This window comes from Malaclemys terrapin, chromosome 6 (genome assembly GCF_027887155.1).
Source record: "Malaclemys terrapin pileata isolate rMalTer1 chromosome 6, rMalTer1.hap1, whole genome shotgun sequence".
Classification (NCBI taxonomy): domain Eukaryota; kingdom Metazoa; phylum Chordata; order Testudines; family Emydidae; genus Malaclemys; species Malaclemys terrapin.
Genome location: NC_071510.1, coordinates 38,805,051 through 38,830,614, shown reverse-complemented (window position 1 = coordinate 38,830,614; position 25,564 = coordinate 38,805,051). Strand labels below are relative to the sequence as shown.

The 25,564-nt window shown below is 44.3% G+C and overlaps 2 protein-coding genes across 6 annotated transcripts in view; both read right to left on the bottom strand.

Annotated features, from left to right (window-relative positions):
- TRPM3 (transient receptor potential cation channel subfamily M member 3) overlaps positions 1-25,564 on the bottom strand; it is a 575,113-nt gene that overhangs the window by 93,566 nt on the left and 455,983 nt on the right. For all 5 annotated transcript variants that reach the window (XM_054032770.1, XM_054032773.1, XM_054032769.1 and 2 more), the window contains exon 8: positions 16,076-16,199. In XM_054032770.1, the coding sequence (XP_053888745.1) occupies positions 16,076-16,199 (124 nt within the window). The remainder of the gene's footprint in view (positions 1-16,075; positions 16,200-25,564) is intronic.
- LOC128839625 (NADH dehydrogenase [ubiquinone] 1 beta subcomplex subunit 2, mitochondrial-like) lies at positions 5,965-6,244 on the bottom strand. Its single transcript, XM_054032775.1, is given in 2 exon segments — positions 5,965-6,184; positions 6,186-6,244. Coding segments are annotated over 2 exon segments (279 nt in total).

The window sequence follows — 25,564 nt, the reverse complement described above, 5'->3', positions numbered from 1 at the left end:
AAACACAGGAAAACAGATCAGGACAGAGATGGTGAAGATGAGAGGATTACTGATAAGTAGAGGAAAGGAGAAGAAGGGATTGCTTGAAGCAGTGGGTTTTCATGAGGGAACTGGAAGAGGTAAAGAGAAGGTGTCTGGAATAATTATTTAAGATGCCTGGGCACATATATAAACAATGATCACACCATATAAACTGGACTATGTTCCAAACCCTCCCAAATTTATTGCTTCAATAATGGGCCAGTTTCTGCATCACCTCATGTAAAACATCCCTCCTCCGCTCCCACACACACAGTACCAGTTTGCCTAAGTTTTCATTATTGAAGTTACAGATAAACAAGATAAATAATAGAAAGTGGTCTCTCCTGAAATGTTTGCTAATGCTACAAGAGACACAGGGTGTATTAGCAAATCTGTACTTTAAGTGGCAACTGTTTGTTTAAATTTTCTCAACTGTAATTTTTGTCACTGAGTTTGTGGGGGGAAAAAGAACATGGTTTCTACAAGATCAAAACCACTTATTATGCGCTAACTTCATTTGACCTAAATGTATGAGCAATGCATATCAGATAAAATGAAAGACATACTTACTGAATGTAATTAATGGGTCAGAGATTTTACTTAGCACTTCAAAGTTTCTTGAGTTAGCAAGGAGTATCTTTTATTGGTCTTTACATACTAATAGTGGGGCAGCAGTAATGGGATGAGGTAACAGAGGTTCATGAAACCATCATAATTTCATACCCTAGCTTATACTGCAGGTTGACATTCTTGTACCTTTTGCTTATGGGAATCTCTTTCCCCCTCTCCCTTTTTTCAAGTTGCAAAGCAACTGCTGTAATAAAAATACTACAATGATTACCTTGCAAACTTAATGGCTGCTTTTTTCTTTTTTCAGTGCACATTGTTTCACACACAAAACGTTACAGAATTTATTAAACGAAAATAACTAAAATTGCAACAAACTGTTTCTTAAAGACCTAGTATTCTAATTCTGCCCTCATTGAAGTCTATGGCACAGCCAAATTGACTTTAATGAAAACAGGCACAGACCTACAACTAGCCTACAATTTTGAACAAGTAAAATAAGAGCGTCTCCAGAAGAAAAAAGAACCAAATAAGACTGGCAGGAAATAAAACATATTGAGAACCACTATTAGTCAGCTCCTGCACCCCTTAGTTACACAGGTAGTCCTTACTTATTAGAATAGTCTTATTGAAGTCACTATGCCACTGGTGTAAAGAAGACCTGCTTATGTGAGTAAGGGTGGCAGGAATGGGCAATAAATCTCATTGAAATCAATGGGACTTGGGCACACGCTTCAGTGTTTCCCTGAATGGGGATAGATTTAGCTACATGCCGGTCCCTAAAATCTAATTTCTGCAAAGTGATGAGCACCCTCAACTTGCATTAAAGTTAGAGTTGTCGTGCTCATCACCTTGCAGATTAGTTCCCTCACATTAGATGCAGAAGATTAATTTAAAATCAATTAATTTCATGTTAGGAATCTCACAGAATGTTTTTATGGACTAACGGCCAGTTGTTCTAGCAACCAGTAAATCACTAGCTGCCTAGAATAGCTGCTTTCCTTCTTCCGATCTTCATTGCCAAATTATATGCTCAACAGAGCAGCCATAATCCTCCAGAAAATCAGATTTTACTGTTCTTAAATATGGTACCGCCTCTTCCTGCTCCAGTAGAAAAAATGCCATTAGCTATCAAGAATTTTAGCTGATATAAATTATTCATTAACTTGTTCTTGAAAGCTGATTTTTTTAAAAACTATAACTAAATAAATATTTCAACCTTTTGGGAAAGTGTCAGAGGGAGGAAAAAGATACAATAGGTTCATGAAGCACTAAAAGCTCATTGGCCAAAAAATAATAAAGATAAAATAAATGACATTTCTGACGTGCGGTAACTAACTGTAAACTGTGTTTGTGAATAGTGTCTAATTAGGCAGTAAACTCAATAAGTCTGGTCCTGCAAGCTCCTACATATGACTGTCTTCACTGGGAGCAGACTGTGCTCAGCACCTCACAGGGTCAGGTCATTGCTAGTATCTGTCCTAGAAACTTTGTTAGTGTGGCTGAAACCAGATAGATGATGATGATGATTCTTCTTCATTGTCATCGTCTTCATCTTCTTCACCTAGTTATATCCGTTGTAGTTGGTAGCTCTTGTTCTTCATCTCCAAATGTTCTTTGTCAAGTTTGTTTTGCAAGCTAACAACACCCTTCTTCATTTCCATCTATCGTCTTTCTGGGTCTTCTTGTCCCATCACTATTAGCTCTTGTTCTATCTGAAACATATCCCACATCTCATTGTCTCAAATGACCCAGCTATCTCATTTGATACTGCCTCAGCTTTTCCGTGATGGCAGCTATCTGCATCATGGCTTGTACCGTTTCATTGAGTAACACTGCTCTACAGCCAAAATGCTTCTGAAATAAATGTAGTCAAACTTTACTAATTCTGGGTCACTGAGAACGAAAATGATGCTTAAAATTGTTGATTGGCTCTAGTTTTCAAGATATGCTATTGGGTCAGTATATACGACCCTTGACTTGGGAATGGCGGAGGATAAGTGAGTTCTAAAGGGAAGGGATCTCAATTTAAACCAGAAATGACTAAAATACATCTTTGACTGGATCTATGAATAAATCTATGACTGGGTTTGGACAGTACTTGCTTTTTAGGCAAAACAATGAATGATGTAATCTGAAGCTGGTATTGCGTCATACATGATATGAATTGCATCATGTTATTCCTAGAAGTCATGGATGATGCAATCATAACGAAGCTTACATCGCTCTGCTGAACAAATTGCCCTATATCAGCTCTAGAAATCATACAGTGTCGTGCTCTCTTATTTGTCAGTGTTTGATTTTGCAAAGGGACACATTTCTGTTTAGCCACAGTGAGCAGAGATGCCTCATACTTGTATGAACAGTGCAGATAACTTCTGCTATGTTTGTGGTGAAGTGACTTTTGCATCACAAAAGCGCAGTATAACCACTATGGTTAAGAAGGCCTATCACCTTTATTTTGGCTGCAAAATTGGAGATCAGGACAAGAGGTGGGCCTCACACATATGCTGCAACACTTGTGCAACAAATCTTCGCCAGTGGTTGAACTGGAAAAGGAAATCTATGCCTTTTGCAGTGCCAATAATTTGGAGAGAGCCAACAGATCATACCAGCAATTGTTACTTCTGCATGGTGCCTCCAGTTGGGAAAGGTGTGTCAAAGAAGAAAAAGTGGACTGTGCATTATCCAAACATTCCATCAGCTATACGCCCAGTACCCCACGGAGAAGGACAGCCGGTTCCTGATGCACCAGAATCATTCTCACTTGAGTCAGACGAGGAAGAGGAAGAGGATGAAACTTCTGGTCCTGAACCATCAATGTCACTGGACCCACATTTTCTCCCATCCTTCTCCTCTGAACCACATCTCATAACACAAGGTGAACTGAATGACTTTGTCAGGTATTTGGAACAACCCAAGAGTAAGGCAGAGCTGTTGGGCTCCGGACTACAGCACTGGAATCTCCTGGCACGTGATGTTAGGGTTTCCATGTTCCGTGACCGTCAAAAGAATTTGTCCCATTCTTCTTCATGGAAGGTGATCTTGTAGCCTGCAACAACATCAATGGTGTGATGGCAGCCCTCAACATCGTTCACGATCCAGATGAGTGGAGACTGTTCATTGATTCATCGAAGGCGAGTCTTAAAGCTGTTTTACTGCATAATGGCAATGTTTTGCCATCAATTCCAGTTGGTCATACAGTCCATATGAAGGAAACCTATGACAACTTTTGAGGTGCATAAACTATGACCAACATCAGTGGCAGCTTTGTGGCGATTTGAAGGTTGCTGCTCTCTTGCTTGGTCTGCAGACTAGATACACAAAGTACTGCTGTTTTCTCTGTGAATGGGATAGTCATGCAAGAGATTCCCACTACATCAAGAAAGATTGGCCACTCCGACAGTCATTGGAGCCTGGGAGGAAAAGTGTTCAGCATCCACCACTTGTTGAATCAAGGAAGATTTTGTTACCACCCTTACACATCAAGCTGGGTCTGATGAAGAACTCTGTCAAGGCCATTGACAAAACACAAGCAGCTTTCAAGTACCTCCGTGGAAAATTTCCAAGGTTAAGTGAAGCTAAGATAAAGGAAGGTGTCTTTGTTGGTCCTCAGATTCGTGAACTTCTTCGAGATGATGCATTTGACTATGCACTGCGTGGCAAGGAAAAGACGGCATGGAAAGCCTTTCAGTTAGTGGCAATAAATTTTCTCGGCAACAACAAGGCAGACAACTACAGGTTGTTGGTGGAAAACCTCCTCAAGGCATACAAAAGCCTTGGTTGCAACATGTCACTAAAGATACATTTTTTTGCACTTTCATCTAGATTTTTTCCCACCAAACTGCGGAGCAGTGAGCGACGAGCACAGCGAGCGATTTCACCAGGACATTGCAACAATGGAGAAACGCTATCAGGGCAAATGGAGTCCATCAATGCTTGCAGACTATTGCTGGACAGTGACAAGAGATGCTCCATTTAATGAATACAAGAGACAAGCCAAGAAGCGCCGAGTAGACACTGAATAGGGCTAAACTATGTACATAATAGTTTGCCTTTTGTTTCATAATAAATTTTATTTATATAACCCTTTTGCTGATTTTTAAAGTGTTACATAAACAGGACAGGTGAAATATTATCATGTAAAGCAACCATAAACACATGAAAAGACCTAGGTTTACAATTTATGATTAAAACTCTATCTACACAATATACATAGACATAAAATGTAAAAATTAAATATCTTAGAAACAGTAGCCAATCAGTTGTTTTAATTGTCATATTTGAATTCAGCACATCAAAATACATAATAAATAGCACATTTTATCTCTGAAGCAGACGACGTCTCAAAAATTGTAGACCAGTGTAATCTATCCTACCAAGAAAGATTTCCTTCTTGGTCTGACAAAATGGAAATCTTCAAAGGCAGTGATTTCCTTTCATGCAACAATTATGAAGGAAAGAAATTAGACTTTTTCCATGGTCTGAATGGAAAAGAATTAGCTACATCACTCAGGTTTCAGAGTGGTAGCTGTTAGTCTGTATCAGCAAAAACAAGGAGTCCTTGTGGCACCTTAGAGACTAACAAATTTATTTGGGCATAAGCTTTCATGGGCTAAAACCCACTTTACTGGCATCTGAGTTATGTAAATAACAGATGGGCTGCACCTAAATCCCAGATCTGTAGAAAAATTTGGATCTGGATATGAATGTGAACTTAACAACACGAGAGACCAGTACCCTAGATCTTTACATTTCTGAGTTTTTGAAAAGTTTGGATCCATCTCTGGTTGAGAGAAAAGCCAACAAATAGCCAGTAAAAAATCACAGTGCAGAGTGAACCTCTGTTCTGAACTCAGCTCATTGTGCCATGGTATTCCAGCATGATGCACTGATTTGTTAATGTTAGAATAACAAATGGCACAACCACCTTGTGTGCCAAGTGTCAGTTTGGAATGAACTTTTATTGTCAGATTATACACAATGAAAATAAGGGGGATTATAATGGGAACCTAGTTCCAGTCTTCATTATAGCAGCACAGTGGTTGCCACTAAAGTAAATGAAAACATGACAGGCAAGAGGAGAAAAAAATGTTTCATTATTCATGGATGTCAAATAGAGATGGGATTCTCTTGTTTCCCTTTGGCAAGAGACTAATTAAATCTTATCCTGTGGCTCCTTAACTTGGAAACGTGCTCCTGGGATTCACAAATCAGTTTCTTCATTTCCCCCTCGCCCCCCCTCCTTTTTTTTTTAGCTTGTAGCTTGAGTTTTTATTTACAATGTGGAATTGCTGAAACAGTTATACAGGAGCCAAAGCCTCAACTTCTTCAGAGATCCTACCACAGGACACATTGGTAGCTGGAGCCGTAAATCTATTCTTCATCATCAGGAGGGATCCCCAATTCCTCATCTGTCCATTTTGAAGCATCTGGGTAAGGAAAGTGACCCAGTACTGCGTCCGGGTTGTGCCAGAAGTGCCACAGGATCCAGAACCACATGAAGCCACTGAGGAGTTCACCGTGGATCACCTGCTGGCGGGTCAGCCCCAGGAACTGCCGGTAGTGGGGCTCGATGTGCACCCCGACCCCCGCGGTCTCTGGCACAGATGATCTGGACCAGACCGCCCCTGGTGCGGCCCAGAGACCTGAGCATGACACCGCCACCACCGGATAAGCCACCCGCCCATTCCCCAATGTCACCTTAGTGGATGCAAGCCAGTGCCTACTATCTATAATTTCTTCCTTACATGAACTCTTTTTATAACTGAGTAATATTACAGTGGTGCCACTCACTCAGCTAAGGCACTGTCAGCATTTTAAAAAGATGTCACTTGAAATATTCAGGGGTTTTACTTCAGCCATAAAATGTCCTTGGTAGTAGTAACAACATTTAACCTTTACCAGCATTCATGTATGTGCATTTCTACGTTACTTGTCACCAAGGACCTGTGGGTATATCTACATTGCAATGTAAGACCAGAGCTAGTAGAATTTGAGTTTGCAGACCCTGGATTTGTTAACCTAGTGCTTGAGCATCTATGCTCATTTGTAGTTCTAGATTAGGAATTGTTGAACCCTGGGTCCCAGCCTTTGCTCCAGCATCTACACTGCATTATGGGGGCTTGAATCCAATCACCCATATTAGGCTTCCTAGCTCCCTCCCAAAATATGGCTGTTTTAGCCCTTTGTTTGTGGTGCAGTGTAGGAACACTTGACTGTCCAGAAGACAAAGGAAGTCAGACTGTGGAATTGTGGAATACTTTTGATGGACTCCCAGAGCATGAGTCCAGTGGGGCAGCATCTATACTGCAAAGCAATAGGACTTGAACTTTGGGTCCCAGTTTGACTCAGGCTCAGACCCCCCACCCCCATGGGATCCTGGGTCTGAGCTCTGGGTTAGTGGCATTTGTGTGTAGATGAAGGGGTGTTAGGCTTGAGCCTGACTTTGAAAGCTGGGTTTATATTGCAGTGTAGATAGGGTTACCATATTCAAACATTTAAAAAAGAGGACACTCCACGGGGCCCCGCTCCCGCCCCCGGCCCCGCCCCAACTCCGCCCCTTCCCCACCCCCACCCGGCCCCGCCCCAACCCCACCCCTTCTCCGCCCCAATTCCAACCCCTTCCCCAAAGTCCCTGCCCCAACTCTGCCCCCTCCTCTGAGCACCCTGCATTCCCCCTCCTCTCTCCCGCTCTGATCTTGGTTGGGGGTTGCTAAGTGCTTCCCTGCTCCCCACTCGCCCCACAGCCCCTATGCCCTTACCTGCCCTGCTCCTCCTGACCCTGCAGCCTCTGCACCCCCCCGCCCCTGCAGCCTCTGTGCCCCCTGCTCCCCACTCGCCCTGCAGCCTCTGCACCCCCCGCCCCTGCAGCCTCTGTGCCCCCTGCTCCCCACTCGCCCTGCAGCCTCTGTGCCCCCTGCTCCCCACTCGCCCTGCAGCCTCTGCACCCCCCGCCCCTGCAGCCTCTGCACCCCCTGCTCCCCACTCACCCTGCAGCCTCTGCACCCCCCTGCCCCTGCAGCCTCTACACTGCCCCCCCGCTGCCTACCCTGCTCCCCCCGCTCACCCGGCAGAGGGAGAAATGCAGGCTCCACGTGGAATCAAACACAGCCCCGCTGCTCTGTGGGGGAGGAGGGACTCTGGCTGCTAGAGGCCCTAGTGGCTGCGAGCGGCTTTCAATCAGACCAGGTGTCCAATCAGCCGCGCCGCACGAGGGGAAGGGGGAAATCCCGGACATTTCTACTTGATTAGAAATCCCCCCCGGACGGCCATTTAACACTGAAAAAGCCGGACATGTCCGGGGAAACCCGGACGGATGGTAACCCTAGTGTAGACCTACCCTGTGTGCCTATGTTTCAGCATATAGGGCCAAATCCAAGGCCCATTGAAGTCAATGGGATTCTTTTTGCATTGATTTCAACAAGTACGGATCAGGCCAGTTGTGCTTTAGGGGCCAAAGCCTGTTGCCATTTAAATCAATGGAAAAACTCCCCTTGACTTCAATGGAATAGGATTAGGTACATCCTCAAACTGCTTTACAAACATTAACTAATTAGTTTTGTGATAGAAATCTATCCTAGAAAAACCTTGTGAAGGAGTAGACTAACAGCCATTAAGAAAAGTGTCTGACCTTATCTTCTTGACAAAGTCATAAAAAGTTATAGAAGATTACTGGCTAATGGTGCTTTTTGGCACTCAGACTGTATCACTACTTTCAGACACTGCTCTGGTCAGCTCTCCTTATTGCAATGCTTTGGGCACCCCAGAGCTGGATTTTTCAGAGTTCATGCTAAGTGTGCAGTTGGTGAATTTCTAGAAAATATTTCCAGCCACTTTATTATACTTTTATTCTACTGAAAATGCTCTGGTACATGCAGTATTGCACACCTAAGCTTCCAGTTCAACAAAACCTGCAGATCAGAGAAGTGGAATTTGTTCTCCATTTTGAAAGTGCATTTACACATTTAAATAGACCACTCTGCTCCCAAGCATGTCCTCAGTAAATGAAATAACTTATTACCAAATGAACATGTGATTGCACATGTAATAACTCATTTTGTAATGGCACATTCTGAGCATACAAGTCAGAGACATCTTTTTAGAAATGTAATCCAAAACAGCCAAAGTGAAAGTCTCGTTTCCTAAGAGGTAGGGAACTTTTGCTGAGACTGAACTATTTCTCCTGCCAATAGTTTTATTTTTTAAAGAGCATATGCATTAGAAAAACAGGTTTTCGAAAGTGAAATATTTTTTGCTTTTGTTGCGTTTAAATGGCAGAAGCCCGTTTTTCTTTTTTTTCTATTGTCTCTCTCCATCTGTGCTTCAGCTGCATCTGTGAGTTTCTCAATGCTACAGCACGTCTTCCTGCCTGTGCCCATTTGTGTGTCTGTTTGCTTGTATGCACACTGTAATGAAGTGAGCCTCTTCAGAGCCCTATAGTTTGCTCCTTATGAATTCAGCGACCACAAAGTGCATCTATGACCCTAAGAACCTCTCAATGCCCATTGGCAAGGGAGTTCCCTGGTCTATAACAGTAATGTCTGACATGCCTGAGAAACTCACTGCACCTAGCACACTGCTTTCATAGTGTTTATCCATAAAGAATATAATGTAATATGTTAGATGAAAGCCAGCATCACACTGATTGTAAATATTGTTGTGAAATGTATGTACAAATATTATGTAAAAACATATAAAGAAAATATGTTCCTAAAGTGTGAGTCCAGGTAGGGTTCACAAACAGGTTGCTGCCAGACAAATGATGTATTTTCATCTGTCTGCCTCAGTTCAAATGTAAATTAAGCATCATAAGCCATCACAATAGAAGCCCCCTATTTGCATATGAAGTCAACATGAAGTCACCACACCAGGGCATAAACCTTAGAGTCATCCTGATTCCAGGGACATACAATGGATTTGGGGAGATGTAAGGAGAAGGCAAAAGGACACTTCTTTATCCTGCACCTGGGGATGTAATCAGGCAGTGTGATTACATTCATGAAAATGGGATCCCAACCAACGTTGGTTGGAAATGCTGCAGGAAGGCTTTGGGTGAGAACAGCTTTTAGATTGTTGCTTAGCCTGTAAATATTAAATTTAGTTTCTAGAAAGTGTTATGATTTTGTTTTATATGTAACCTTTCTATTTCCATTATTGTCCTTACACACATACTCTTAAATCTTACCCTTTGATAATACACTCATGACTGATTTCATTGTAAATAAATATATCTCAGAGCTGTGATGTTATACAAGAGCTGATCCTCAGTTGAATCAAACAAGTTGCTATGTACACTGTGCTATTTGGGGTGGCAAACATGGTACTTCTCTCAGTGGCCAGTAACAGGGGCTGGATATCAAAGGGGAACTCTGAAAGGGGTCTGGGACGGAGGTGCACCCGCTGTTAACCTGCAACACAAAGTGAGGGCTATCCTTGCCCAGATGAGATCCCTTGGGTGGCTAACAGATTGGCGGTGTTGGGGAGCTGGCACCTAGTTAAGCACCAGCAAGTCTCTCTCTGGCTGGAGGCAGGGGGGTAACAAGATGACTCTCAGTCCTGGACATCCTGAGAAAGCATCACACCATCTAGCCAAGTGAAAAATGGTGAAAAAAAAAGGAGCTGTGATCTGTTTGTGCTACTTCTGAGCTCCACTGAAAGAATTAAGCCCTGATAGCTTCCTGATGTTTGTTCTGGGCAAATATTTGAGTACCAACCTAAAATCAGTTTATCAGGCAATGTTTTGTCTTAAGCATATAATCAGGAGGTCAGGCAGGAAAAGAGCTGGAATAGATGTGGAAATGGTGAGCAGCAGGGGAGAAAAGCTGGTAGTGCAAGGTTGGTGAGGTCTCCACCCACTCAAGGGAATATATTGTTAAAGTCATTCAATTCCTCTGTCAATATTATTCTGCAAAAGTGAGACACACTGAGAGTCTTAAAAGGAAGTCATTAACTTAAAAATCACAATTTTGTCTCAAGATTTTTTAAACCTATCATTGTTAAAAGCAACACCCTAGCCTAGACTACTATAATTGAAAGATCAGACACAAAAGTTAATCTTTTTTTCTCCAGTTTGTTTACACTGTGCTTTTAACTGCACATTATGTATAGTTTTATAGTGACTACGGCAATGTTTTGAAATCAAGATCATAACATCTCTGTGTGCCAACTGGCTCCCTGGCTGCCAAGCCATGCCAGAGAAGAAGTTGCAGCATTTCAGAAGTGGCATAGGTATATAGATGTAAAGAAATCTGTGATGGGAATCAGAAATGGACCTGAACAAAAATCCCAGATTTAATGCCTGGATCCAAACTTCATAGTTAGCGCTGTAATGGTCTATTTGGTCTTATCAAAACCCAGGATCTGAATACTTGAGGGTACGAAATCCAGATCTGAATCTGAACCTTCCCAAAGTCCTGAGCATTTAGATTCCATCATATTTACTAGAATTAAGATTTAATTGTGAATTTGGATCCGGAGCGCTGGTTCATGCCCACTCTTCCACAAAGGCACATTAGTATTATTATAATATAAACTGGCACAACAAGGGGTGGGGAGTGAGAATTTGAAGTATGTACATTAGTTAGGAGGATTTCAAAAACTCAGAGTAGGCTGCTCTCTATTAAGACAGCTGCCTCAATAGGAGTGTTGAGAGACTCTAGACTTGCATGAGGCTAGCCAGACTTAGAGAAGTTCTTAGCATACTGACAAATGCCGCATATAAGTGTCTGAAGGGCACTGTTTGAGTATCACAGTAATGGAGTAGCCCCTTTTTCTTATTCCTTCTATGTATGTGATAGTGCATATTTTCTATCTGGCTGTTCTCAAGGTTCCTGCTAATCTCATTTATCTATGTATTAATACCGAGTATGGTATATTCCCAATTACCTGAAACCCTATTATCTGAACCTCCTCATTATTGAATCCCTTCCTTCTCTCAGCATGAGATACAGGCCCGCTGCAGTGTACAGCTCATGTATCTCATTCTGGGGGACAAGGAAGGGATTTAGATAATGCAGAGGTTCAGATAACAGAGCAGAGACCCCAGCCAGGACTGTGAGGAGGAGGGGGAGGACTAACCTCCAACCACAGGAGAGGCCATCCTGCAGGGAGCCCTCTGCAGTTGCATTGTCACAGGAGTGAGCAAGTGGGGCCATAACAGCGGCGCTGCAGAAGGCTCCCTGCCATGACGCAGGGCCAGCAACACCCTATCACTGTGGTCCCAGCAGGGCAGAGCAGAGCCTTGGCTGGAGGGGAGGGGTCTCTGCTCTGCCCCACCAGGACTGCAGCCTGCCCTCTGTGCCTACAAGGATTGGGTGTCACCAGACCTGCAGCAGCAGAGGGAGCCCTCTGCAGCCCTGCTATCAAGGAAGTGATTGAGTGGAGCAAAGCAGAGACCCTCAGGCAGGACTGCGAGGATTACGAAGAGGACAAGCTAGGGTTACCATACTTAACAAATAAAAAAAGAGGACCCTCCACGGGGTCCTGGCCCCGCCCATTTCCCACCCGCAGCCCCGCCCAAACTCCGCCCCTTCCCCGCCCCAACTCCATCCTAACTCCGCCCCCTCCTCCCTCCCACTCCCAACCACGCGGAAAGGGCTGCCCGAGCGCTACCGGCTTCACGGTTTGCTGGGCAGCCCCCCAGATCCTGGGCCCCCGGCTGGCGCGTCCCCAGCGCAGCTGGAGCCCGGGAGGGGAAGCACCCAGGAGGGGAAGCACCCAGCCGGGGGAGCAGGATCTGGAGGCTGCCCGGCAAACCGTGAAGCCGGTAGCGCTTGGGCTTCGGGCAGCCCCCTTGCCTCCGGACCCTGCGCCCCCAGCCGGACACTTCCCCTCCCGGGCTCCGGCGGCACAGGGTCCGGAGGCATGGGGGCTGCCCAAAGCCCGTAATGCTCGGCTCTTAAATAGAGCCGAAGAGTCGGGGAGGAGCAGAGCCACCGCGGCCGGAGGCTCTGCTCCTCCCCTGACTCTTCAGCTCTGTTTAAGAGCCGAGCTGCCCGAGCGCTACCGGCTTCGGGCAGCCCCCATGCCTCCGGACCCTGCGCCGCCGGAGCCCGGGAGGGGAAGTGCCTGGCCGGCAGCTGGGGTCCGGAGGCAAGGGGGCTGCCTGAAGCCCATAGCGCTCGGGCAGCTCGGCTCTTAAACAGAGCCGAAGAGTCAGGGGAGGAGCAGAGCCGCCACAGGAGGTGAAGTGCCTGGCCGGCATTTTCCCGGACATGTTCAGCTTTTTGGCAATTCCTCCTGGACGGGGGTTTGATTGCCAAAAAGCCGGACATGTCTGGGAAAAACCGGACATATGGTAACCCTAGGACAAGCCCGCAGCTGCAGGGTAGGCCACTCTGCTGCTGAATGGCTCCTGCCCTCTTGATAATCCAAACTCCTGATTATCTGTCCCCTCATGCTATTTGGGTAATCAGGAGTTGAGGGAAGTACAGCGTGTAGGCTAGGCACCAAAGAATTCCAGGGGTGCCTCCACTGTTGTGAGGTGTATGATGGTACAGCTGACCTTTATAGTGCTTGTAGACAGGATTTAAGCAGCTGTGTGCCACAAATGCCCCCAGACCGATGTAAAGAAGTATCACAGTATTCATGAACAAGCAAAGATGGATATTCTGCTATAACATAGTTGCCTAATTCTTCATCGTGTTGTCTGGGACAGCCCTTAGCTACAGCAGCTTATTTTGGCCTCTGGAATGATCCCATACCGATAAGGAACAGCCGTGGCTGCCAGGTTCATGAGAAAGAAAACAGTATAAAAACTGTGTGACTTAACATCACACAATGTGACTGGGATTAAGGGATTTTTTAAAAATTCTAATTCCCTTATATTAATTCATATTTGAAGATCCTTCTAATCTCTGCATTTCTCACAGGCATAGTAAAATGCATAAAATAAACTTGTTAAAGGATATTCCAAAATTTGCTTCTACTGCTAAAATGCAGGAAGAGTTGAAATACCATAAAATGTACATCATCCTTCAGAATGTGTGTGTGTAATTCTCTCTGTTAAATCTCCTCTTTTACTCTCTGTCTGTACATTATATCCTTTCTTTCTATGGCAGACTTCTCTCATACCATCTATGCCTCCTTTTCTTGGGCTTTCCTGTGTCTTCTCTCTCTTCTCTTTGACCTTGCCTTTCCCTTTCCCTTCTGACCTATTTCTTTTTTTCTCCTTCACTGACATTTTGTTTCATGTTGTGATCTTTCTCCTTTTTGGGGTGTGTGTGCGCATGCAGTATTGCTCGTTTTTTAGGCCAAATGGTTCCCTCTAAAAAATAGATGTTTTCAGTGAGAGCTCTGTTTTGATCCAACTGGGAAAAACTGGCCCTCACCCGTTTAGAGTTCAAGTGTTTCTGCCAGAGAAGCTTCGTTATCTGCTTGTCTGTAGGTTTTAAGCTCTGCAAAGTTGATCTGGGTCTTCCTAAGGAAGCTGTTTCTGCTAATGATTGGCAAGTGGTGCTGCTTGCAGAAGTGGGGATGCAGCAGTAAAAGGGCAGCAGACTAAGGCAGCAATATATCTGGCAACTCCACTTACTTGTATTATAGTTGGCATCTCTGTAGTTTTGCTATAGGAATGGGACAAGTATTTGGCATGCAGGTAAATGCTTGGCAACCATAAATAGGAGGGAATGGGGGCGAGTATTTGTGTAACACTGACACTTTAATCATCAAGGTTGTAGCTTACATACAGTATCCACAATAATTTAATGATGAGATGACAAGCACAGATGTTATGAAGCATAATTGCAAACTACTGCTACATAGGTATTCATAGGCAGCACTCCTGCTTGGATTTTCAAATGGAAATAAGCAGGCTCAGCAGGGTATGAAGCTGCTACCTAGTAACTACAGAAAAAAATATATATTTTTTAATCAAACTGTATCTGTCCTTTCAAAAGTGTTGATCTGAGCAAAGTATTGCAAACTGTCTGCAGCCTGAAATTGCAGGACTGTATACATTTGGACTGATGTGAATCTGCAATGGATTTTAGAGGAAGGATTGAGTTATAAAATGAAAGTCTCAGTTCAGTCAGCCTGTCAAAAATCAAGGCTAATAGAGTTTAGTACATGCATCCCATTTAAACGCCTAATAATAATAATACCTAGTTCTAATATTGCACTTTTCCATCAGTAGATCTGAAAGCACTTTACAAAGGAAGTAAGCATCATTAGCCCCATTTTACAGATGGAGAAACTGAGATACAGAGTGAAGTGACTTTGTCATCAGGCGTGGGGCAGAGCTAGGAACTTAACCAGTATTTAAAGCAGGTTCTACTCTGAAAAGTTACTTTGTAAAAGTGGTCTCATGGGGTTCAATGCTTATGGTTTCTCAATGATGTCCATATTAAATGTGCTCAGTTTACAAGTAAAAATATTTTTCTAAGGGACAGCCCTATACACTCTACCTGGGGTCTCGGAATCAAGCTCTGTTCTCTCCTTCTCACATACCACCACCTGTAATAAAGGTTCTACAGGGTGAATTATGCCTGTAGTGGCACTTGTGCAACCCCATGTCTTCAAATTGTGCTCTTATTGACAGCTGGGCAGTGCTTCTCTTCAATGGATTTGCACAGATGTAACTGGTAGGAATTTAATAAACAATGTGGCTGATGATACATGAAATGGGATAAGGTTGGTGTCCTTTTAGTTGTGTTAGGCTCTGCCAGGGGTGGAATATACACAGGGAGCAGATATGCTGGGTTAGGAAAGTGCATTTTTAAACACAGTCACTTCTTTAAATCAGTAACGTTCAAACCAAATCATCCACGATATTATTGTGATTGTATTCATGATTACCCAACACTTCCATTACACATTTTTGTGAACTGTTTAAGGTAGGGGTATAATTTGGCCCATTCTGTAAAATCACTAACTTCATTGGGATTGTACAGGTGTAAATGAAGGCAGGAATTGGCCCTACATTGCTACTGTTTCCAAATACCAGCACCATTTGCTGTTTCGCTGCAGGTTTCTCTTATCCATTACTGCCCAAATGGTTTGAAATTTATTGCATGGAATGTATGAATTCTTTACTGCTTGGTTATGACTTGCAACAAGAATAAATGCTAAAAGCTAAAGGCCCAAGCCTGCTGCCTTAATGGGAGCAGAGCTCTCATCAGCATGAATGGCACTTTAGTGTGTGTACAGATGGTGTGGATGGCAAGACAGCATCATGGGCATCAAATAATATGCATAACACCATTCACAAAGCAAAAACAGAGAAGTCACTTCAGTGCCCATACAATTGATAAAATGCATGATGTAAATACAGCACTTAAATTGGTAAGTAAATAAGACTAGAGATCAATAGACAGTATTCCAGAAATCAAAGGAATCATAAAGGGTAGTGAACGCATGGGGAGAGATTTTTCAAAGCTGCCTAGGGGATTTGCACACCCAGTTCCCTGAGCGACATTTGAAAATGTCAGTCATGATGAGGAACTGCATTCAGGTCCCTGACTTGAGATCTAGAAAACCATTCACATACCAGCTCCTTTTTCTTCATGCACTCCATGAGGATTATGAAGAGATGCTGTGCCTGGGTTCGAGTGTAGGTAAAAGTCTTCTGGATAGTAACTAGTAACTGGTCCCTCAAAGACTCATTGATAAGTCTGAAATTCAGAAAAGCAGAGAAAATGCAGGCGTGCGTAATTAAAACTGGCATTGAAAAGGATTGCAGTGTCAAATGAATAGCCAAGGAGGTAAGAGTGAGAAACCAAAAGTGTTAAAAGTTTGTTCTTTTTGCACAGGACTGAAAGGCAGAGATTTATTAAAGAGACATACAATGTTATGCTGAGAAAACATGCTGCCCTTAACACATGGAGTGGTCCCTCACCTCTGAGATTTGATTTCAATTCCCAGATATCGCCTGACAGAAAGTCATTCAAGGCTACCAGCTATGAGGGATTTCTTAATGAAAGCAAGTTGACAGCCGGGCTTTGACTGGGATGTCAGGATGAGCTGAACATACAGTTCTACCAGTGGGTTCGCAGAACTCAATGAAGGGTTCAGCTGGTGCAGCTTTGGGGACTCTTATTTTTGCCAATTTTTTTTTGTGAATATGTTTGTGTTTAATAAATCATAACATACCATATAAAATTACACCAAAACAGCTTCCATAATTCCCAATATTAATACATTTAAAATACTGGTTGTAAAGTAGGATTTTATATGTTATTATGTTGAACGCCATTTTTTGCTCTGGTTAAGTCTGAGTCATCTATGAAACCAAAATGAGCATGGTACTGAGACAAGTAAATAGTCACAATAAGAAAAGGCTAAGGGCAAAATTTTCAAAGTGCCTAAGGGTATGTCTATGCTACAATAAAAGACCCAGAGCATGGCCCATGGGTGCCCCTGGTCAGCGGGTTTAGGCAGTGCCAGGTTTACAATGGTGCCATGGAGCGAGGCCCATGCTCAGAAGGGACCTGGCCTGCTCCGCTTGCACTATGCCATGAGATTCCCACCTGCCCGCCGGCTCCTCCCCGCCTACCACTTGCTCCTCTTGGCCAGCCCACCAGCCAGCTGAGGGTTCCTTTTTGCCCCCTGGCCCCACCCACCAGCTTCTCTCTGCCGCCTGGCTGGACCCCAGTGCACCTCTGGCTCTGGGCAGTCTCTGCTTCCCACCACTTGTGGGGCCCCACCTGCCTCCCTGGAGCTGAGCCACCTGGGACTGATGCAGAAGCCTGGCCAGTCTCAGCTTGGGGGGGGGGGGTAGGAAGTGGACAGTGGGGGAGGGCTGGTGAGTGCAGCTGGGAGGCAGGGCATGGGGGGGTGCTGGGCTGTGTTGGGGCACGAGGGAGTGGGGGTTGTCTGGGGTGTTGGGCAGTTGTGGTGGGACTGTGGGCAGGGGGCGCTGGGCAGGGGTGGTGGTGTGCAGGGCACTATGCATGGCACTGTGCATTTGTGACGGGGGGGGCACTGGGCATAGGGAGTCGGGGGTGTTGGGTGCGGAGGGATGTGTGATGTGGCCTGGGCCCACCCCGAGGGGAAGGGGCGTGCTTAGGGTTACCATATTCAAACATTTAAAAAAGAGGACACTCCACGGGGTCACAGTCCCGCCCCTGGCCCCAACCCCGCCCCAACCCCATCCCTTCCCCACTCCCATTCCAACGCCTTCCCCAAAGTCCCTGCCCTAACTCTGCCCCCTCCTCTGAGCACCACACATTCCCCCTCCTCCCTCCCGCTCTGATCTTGGTTGGGGGTTCCCTGCTCCCCACTCACCCTGCAGCCCCTGCATCCCCCCCTGCCCCTGCAGCCTCTGTGCCCCCTGCATCCCCTGCATCCCCCCCACCCCTGCCGCCTCTGCGCCCCCCTGCCTGCCCTGCCCCTGCCGCCTCTGCGCCCCCCTGCCTGCCCTGCCCCTGCCGCCTCTGCGCCCCCCGCCTGCCCTGCTCCTCCTCGCCCTGCAGCTTCTGCACCCCACTGCCTGCCCTGCCCCTGCGCCCCCCTGCCCCTGCCTGCCCTGCTCCTCCTCGCCCTACAGCCTCTGTACCCCCTACTCGCCCTGCAGCCCCTGCACCCCCCCCGCCCCTGCAGCCTTTGCGTCCCCGTCTGCCCTGCTCCTCCTCACCCTGCAGCCTCTGCACCCCCCCCACCTGCCCTGCTCCCCTGCTCACCCAGCAGCCTCTGCCTGGCAGGGGCTTCGGATGCTCAGTGGCGACCGGGGCAGCACGGGTCCCTGCAGCCCCGGCACATTCCGCACTCCCTGCCCCGTGCCGCAGCCTCCTTCCTGCCGCGCGGGGTGATGGGGCCGCAGGAAGGTCCCCCAGTGGCCGGGGAGTCCCTGCCCGTGAGGGAAGCCTGAGCCGCTGGCTGGGCCCAGCCTCCCCATGGTCCTGCGGGCTCGGTTGGGGCGCGCGGTCCGCCCGGCCTCCGGGGGCAGCAGCGGCCCCTCCGCCACCTTCTGCGGCTGCGCCTCCCTCCTTCCCCCGCCCGAGCTCGCTACAATGTAGCCGGGTGGCTGGCCTGCGCTGCGGACCCGACGGGTTGTGCTGGGGCCGGGCGGACCCTGGCTTATGCTGCCTCCCCAGTTCCCTCCAGACGGGGATTTGAGTACCAAAAAGCCGGACAGGTCTGGGGAAATCTGGATGTATGGTAACCCTAGGCATGCAGGCAGCACAGGGCTGGGTGGACCATTGTGTGTCTGGCAACTGCTGGTTTGTAAATAGTGCCCTCGCACTGTGCTGGGTGGAGTGGGGTCACCCCTCACATGCCATGCCCCTGGTTGGCCCCTTGCTCTAGGGACTGACCCCGCTGCACCATGTTCCATTGCCCCTAGAGGGGCCCACAAATATGTTTGGCACCAGGCCCACAAAAGGTTAATCCGGCCCTGGTTTTAGGGCTATAAAACTGCAGTGTAGATGTTTGGGCTTGGGCTGGTGCCCTGGCTATGAGACCCCAGGAGGGGGGAGAGTCTTAGATCATGGGCTCCAGCCTAAGCCTGAACGTTTACTGATGTTCTTAACCCTGCAGCAGGAGCCAGGTTTTTTATTGCAATGAAGACATAACCTTAAGTGATTTAGGAGTCCCAGTGGGACACTTCTGAAATGTTTATCTTTAAACATCATTTGTCAATTGTGCTGCTGAAGGCTCCATCTTTCAGATGAAATTTAAAACTGAATTATTGATTGTTTTCACTGGATATCCCCCCCCCCACAGCACTTTTTGCAAGACTAAAGGTGTTGATTCCACTGTTTACCAAGTTCTAAGGTCTACCTCAATTCCATTTACAAATTCAATTGCATTCCTTTTCTCTTCCTGTCTTAAACTGTTGTAGACCACTGATCTTTCACTGTTAAAAGAGAAGCCACATTCCACACTGGAGGTGGTTACATTTCAGTAGCTGAGGGAGTAATTCATGTTTATCCTGTGTGTTAAGTTTACAAAGTGCTTTGGAATCCTCTGGGATAGAGTGGCTTAAAGGTGCAGTGTAAAATTTACCCATTTAACTGGGCTTTTAACGAATTACCATCAAGCCGCAGTAAGGACTTGTAGGGCAGATAAAGGCGCTGTAAATCATCTGTAGGGATGACTTAAGAAATTTGGTATTTATTTTTAATCTAGTAAGGTTCCTAGATGTTATGGTTCTGATTGCTGCTGGAATAAACAAATACTTCTAAATGTAAATTTGTTATAATTTATTAATATTACTGATCTGATGGCATTTACTTTTGCACCATCCACTTAAGTGTGCGCAACAATGATGAGGTCACTGACTGTTAATAGGGTACTACTGAATCCTCTCAATAAAGATTCATAGGGCCAAATCCCACAGCCCTTATTTAGTTCTGATTTCAGTAGGAGTTTTGTAAAGACTAAGTTATTCCAGGTGTAGCCCATAGGCAGTATATTGTGATACAATTAAACATCAGTTCTAACAATAACAGTTTCTTATGACACTTTAGTAATGAATGATTGTATTATTACAACTTATAGAAGCAGTGATAAAAGCAGCCTATAATACTGAAGTAAGTGGGAGACTTGCCAAAGTCAGGACTGCTGTAATAGACTATATCTTTTTCAGGTGCCAGCTGAGAAATTAACAAATTCAGAAGATGTCAAGATATTCTGTTTCAGAATGGTAGTCGTGTTAGTCTGTATCAGCAAAAACAACGAGGAGCACTTGTGGCACCCTAGAGACTAACAAATTTATTTGGGCATAAACTTTCGTGGGCTAGAACCCAATTCATCAGATGCATGGAGCGAAAAATACAGTAGGAAGATATATATACACAGAGTACATGAAAAGATGAGGGTTGCCTTACCAATTTTAATTGAATTGTCTCGTTAGAAGTGGTAAGGCAACCCCCATCTTTTCATGTACTATGTATATATCTTCTTACTGTATTTTCCACTCCATGCATCTGATGAAGTGGGTTCTAGCCCACGAAATCTTATGCCTAAATAAATTTGTTAATCTCTAGGGTGCCACAAGATATTCTGTGGTAGTCATCATATCTGAAACCACAGCTTTGATGGCCTAGATAAAATAAGCATGATTATCCCATAACATAATAGAAGGTACCAAGTACTTCTGGATAATACAAATTTTACATAATTGAGTGAACTTTGAATGTATTGGTAATGTATTCAATATTGGAAGAAATGGATCTTCAGATAGTAGTTGTCCTCCTCATGGAGATTAAATTTTGGAGAACAATAGGGGCAACACATTAGCCCACTTTGGTTATTTAGGGAAAAAAAGTCTTATGAACAACTTTGATATTGTATTTAACTATTTATATCCCACACTCTGCTTGCAGATTCTTTCCAGAAGTAGACAGTCACTGAATAAGGAAGGGAAGATTCAAAGCACATTCCCCATTGACTGAATCCAGCCAAGAAGCCATATACAAGATTTGCTTTTGGCAAGTTGAAGCTTTTAGAAATTTAAAGGAACCATTTTTAACATAATGCAAATGTTAATACTTCAATAATGCCTTAACATCAAAATGAAATAATAATATTGCATGCAACATCAACCAAGGTTCTTGACAGCAGCGTGCCTGATAATGGAAACTATTAATCTGTTGTTCTGGATGCAACATCGTTATTCTTAAATTACAAATTAGTGGGTTCAGTAATTTAGAAAATGTATCTTTTGAAGTGTGAAATACTCTATACTAAAGCAGTTTGCTCTCAAATGTTGTAGTTTTTTTAAGCTTATTAGATGAGTCAATGTTTTTAGTAAAAGTCAATGTTAATCAAATACATAGTATTAGAACCAGAAAATCTTCACAGCTCCCATTTTATGTTAGATAAAACCAAAGGTTTATGATTTTAAACCCCTGCAGCAATTGTAGTGAGGTAGCAGAGTATATAATAGTCAAACTGGCTTAAGGTAATTGCTTTGGGATATACAAATACTGAAACCCATTTCATGTGCCTTGCGAGTGTCATGCAAAGTTGTAGCATCACATTCTCCCCCTAGGAGTAAAGAGGTGCAGAAATGAATAAGATCTGCAAAAAATCACTTCAAAATGGAGTTTGAATCTTCTCATCATTAGAGCTGGTTGGAAATTTTTCCATAAAGTGTTTTTAAGTGCAAAATGCAGATTTGTCAAAACCAAAACTTGCATCTGGAAGGTTTCTGAGATCTTGGATGGAATTTCTCGTCAAAGCTAGAGAGAAAGAAAGTGTCACCCCAGAACAGCCAATAGCCCAAAGCTTAGGGCACTCACCTGGGACATGGGAGACCCAGGGTCAAGTCTCTGGTCTGAATCAAGGACGTTTTGGAGACCCAGGATCAAGTGCCCAAACCACTGGAATATCGGCTGTTCTCTACCTATAGTGAACCTATATTGCATTCGCTCTGTGACCACTCATTCCTGATACCAGCCTGCCTAGTCCCTCTATGCAGGGCCGGCTCTAGGCACCAGCAAAACAAGCTGGTGCTTGGGGCGGCACATTTTTAGGGGCGGCATGGCCGGCGCCAGAATGCCGCCCCTAAAAATGTGCCCCGGCCGCCCTAGCTCACCTCTGCTGCTGCTGCCACGGTGCGCGAAACAGCTGTTTCGCACGCCGCTACTCGCCCTCCTTCCCAGGCTCTCAAGCCTGGAGGGAGGGGGAGCAGCGGCGCGCGAATCAGCTGTTTCGTGCGCCGCGGCGGCTCGGAGTCTCCCCCTCTCTCCCAAGTTTGAGAGCCTGGGAGGGAGGGGGAGACCCTGAGCGGCTGTTTCGCGCGCCGCTGCTCCCCCTCCCTCCCAGGCTTGAGAGCCTGGGAGGGAGGGGGAGAAGCAGCGCCCGCGCTGCGGCCACTTGGAGTCTCCCCCTCCCTCCCAGGCTCTCAAACCTGGGAGGAAGGGGGAGACTCCGAGTGGTCGCGGCGCGGGCGCCGCTTCTCCCCCTCCCTCCCTCCTAGGCTTGAGAGCCTGGGGGGAGGAGGCAGGGCTGGGGATTTGGGGAAGGGGCGGAGTTGAGGCGGGGCCGGGGGGGGTAATTAAAGAACAGGGGGAGGGAGGGCGGCCAAAATAGTTTTTGCTTTGGGCGGCAAAAATCCTAGAGCCGGCCCTGCCTCTATGCAAATCCAAATCCTATGGAGCACCATCTGCAAGGTTTCTGCACAAGAAGGGGGATGGAGATAATGCTGGGGAAGCAGCTCAACCTCCTTCCACATGGGAAGGGTGAGAGCTGAAGATTACATTGAGGGTTCCGTATACATGAAGGATCTTGGAGGCACAACGTGGGCCACTGCAGATGCCACCACATATGGAAATGTGAGGCAACTTTTCTGCATTCCTGGTGGTCTGAGTTGCACCCAATGCACCACTGCTGTTAGCACACAGCTGTCATTTCATTACGTACCCACTGAAAACAGCTAATCTCCAATACACTGAAGCACATCTTTTTGTTCACAGCTGAACATAATTCTTTTGTTGCAAGTTAGTATGTGGCTTAAATATACAGGGTCAAACCCTGAAGCTCCTATTCAGGCAAAACTATTTTCAAAAATCAAAGGGAATTTTGCTTTAGTAAAAACTGAATTAAAAACAAGGGTCTTACTCTCTGAAATGGTGTGGAAAGGGGCTAATATTCTAACAATGTATTTCAGAACTCAGCTGGGTTAGTAAACGTGTTACTCCATCCTATAATGAGAAAAATGTGTAGTAAAGTGAAATGGATATTGCTAAAAACACTCCTTGAAGAGAAAATCTGGTGCCCCAACTGGGAAAGATGTGAAGTATGTGAAACAATTCAGAAGATGTAATAAGATGCTGTGGCCTATGGACATATACAGCATACCTTTCGAAAACTCTTTTAGTCTCTACCCCAACTATGGTTCATTTCTAAAAAAAAAAAAATTAGATCCAAATCCTAAAGGTTTTACTCAGAATTTAGTCAGCTTTCCTTCAGGCAAACTCCTTGCAGTCAATAGGAATTTGTCTCAGTAAGCATTGAGCAAAAACAGGATAAGGCTCTCAGGGTATGGTCCACAATTTTTCAAAGCAGCCTTCATTTGTCTTTCCTATATTAAAGTTATCCATGCCATAGATTTTTTTTTAAGCAAACTTCTGAATGAAACTAATGGGAGTTCTTTTTAAAAATTAGTGGCATGAGATGGCTTTCTAATTACCAAGAGGCAAGTCTTCCTGCAGCACGACAGTTTGCAAACTGGTTGTTTGTATCATTTATCATGTGATCTGTCACTTAATTTTCCATGCTTATAAATGTGCTATTTATATCAGAGTGGTCTGTAGGCCTACGGTCAGCCTCAGTGTCTTCCTATTCAGTGTCTTGGTGATGCAGCAAACTGGAAATAATTATATCAGAAATTGAAACAAAAATAGCAGGGTTAGTAACGGTCTCTTTCTAATAAAGCATACATAGCAATGTCAGATAAAGCTTTGTGTTAAATGTGAAATAATTTGGTTCAAGACTAAACTTTATTTCTTAAATTTGCAGTATGCTTTTGAAAGATGTCTTTCTGGGAAGCAAGGACAAGTCCAAACCTGAGGCAGCAGGCAATGCCTGTCTATCCATCCTCCGTCCATCCCTTGCTGCAAATGATTCTACTGCTCACAAGGAGAGACTGAAAAACTTTAAGTTTAAGAGGCGATATGATAACTCTAAATGAAGGGCATAAAGGACAGTGAAAAAAATTATTTCCACTGGACACTAGTATTAAAACAACTAGTAGGATCAGATTAAAAGAAAAAGATGCATTTAACTTCAGTATTAGGAAAACTATTTTGACGGTTAGGTCAACCAGATAAAGGACCTGTTTGTCTTGTGATGTTCAGTAATTACAGCATGATCACGAAGTATCTTTAAGGTAATGCTAGATTACAGAGAAAAAAGTAGTATAGATTCCTTCTTGTTTGGTGGGTTAAGATAGGTGATCCAAGTAGGTATGTGCCGTCCCTATATTTAATTCTATAATTTATTGGAATCTTAAGGTTAATAGGGCTAAAATTTATCAATGTTCCTATTTTAAGATTTTTATAGTACCTTAACAAGTCCAAGTTAGTATTTTAAACACTTTTAATAAAACAGAAACAATGGTTCTTCATGGCAGAATTTACAAATGGGAACCCTGTCCAGATGCATTAGAATAATTTAGATTGAAAGGACAGTGTCCTTTCAATGTTAGCTTTTTTCAAGTTGCCCCATTTCCTTCTGTGTGGCATGGTGGTTACAAGGCACACAGAAGTTGCCATTCTATAGTTCTTTAAAACCAAGATCTAAAGTCATTTGATGAAGAGAGCAATCATGCAATAACACTCCTCCCCTTTCCAAACTCTAAGAACAAATGTGTTCAAAATGACATAGATTTTAATAGATGTAATATATAATGTAAACTCTAAGTATGTAATAGATATATATATTTAATAGATGTAATATATAATGTAACATTAAACATTACCTTCCAATGAATCTAGCATAACACTGAAATCCTCCATCCCAGCACTTATATATATATATTCCTTCATTGGAAGGAAATGTCTAATATGTGTGATATTTCTTAAATTTAACTTCTGTACATTAAAAAAAATATAGGAACAAGTGTTGAGAAATCATGCTAATGGGAGAAGTAGAAGAGCCAAAGTAAAATAAACCCAACATTTTGTGGTGCTGCTTTTTAGTAAGCTGGCCTAATTTTCTCTCCAACACTGTTACATTTTCTTTCTCCTGTGAGTGCCAACAGATAACCAAATATAAAAGTAGCAAGGTATCATTTGCTGAGCATTATATTACTTTTTTCCAAGATATCAGTTATATTTGAAAGTAGCATATAGATAATTATGAAAACATTTGATTTTCTAACATATCACATGGCCTTGGCAATTGAGAGATGTGCAAATAATTCATTTTTTGATTACTGGCTATATAAAAAAAATTGAAATAAAAAATCATTTGAGGTCAACCAAAAGTTTTGTTCTAACTGAAATAAAACGTGTCATGATGTTTGAGTATTTTATGTTAATTTTTATGTATTAAAACACAAATTGTCAACATCACTTGTCAAAATACAGAA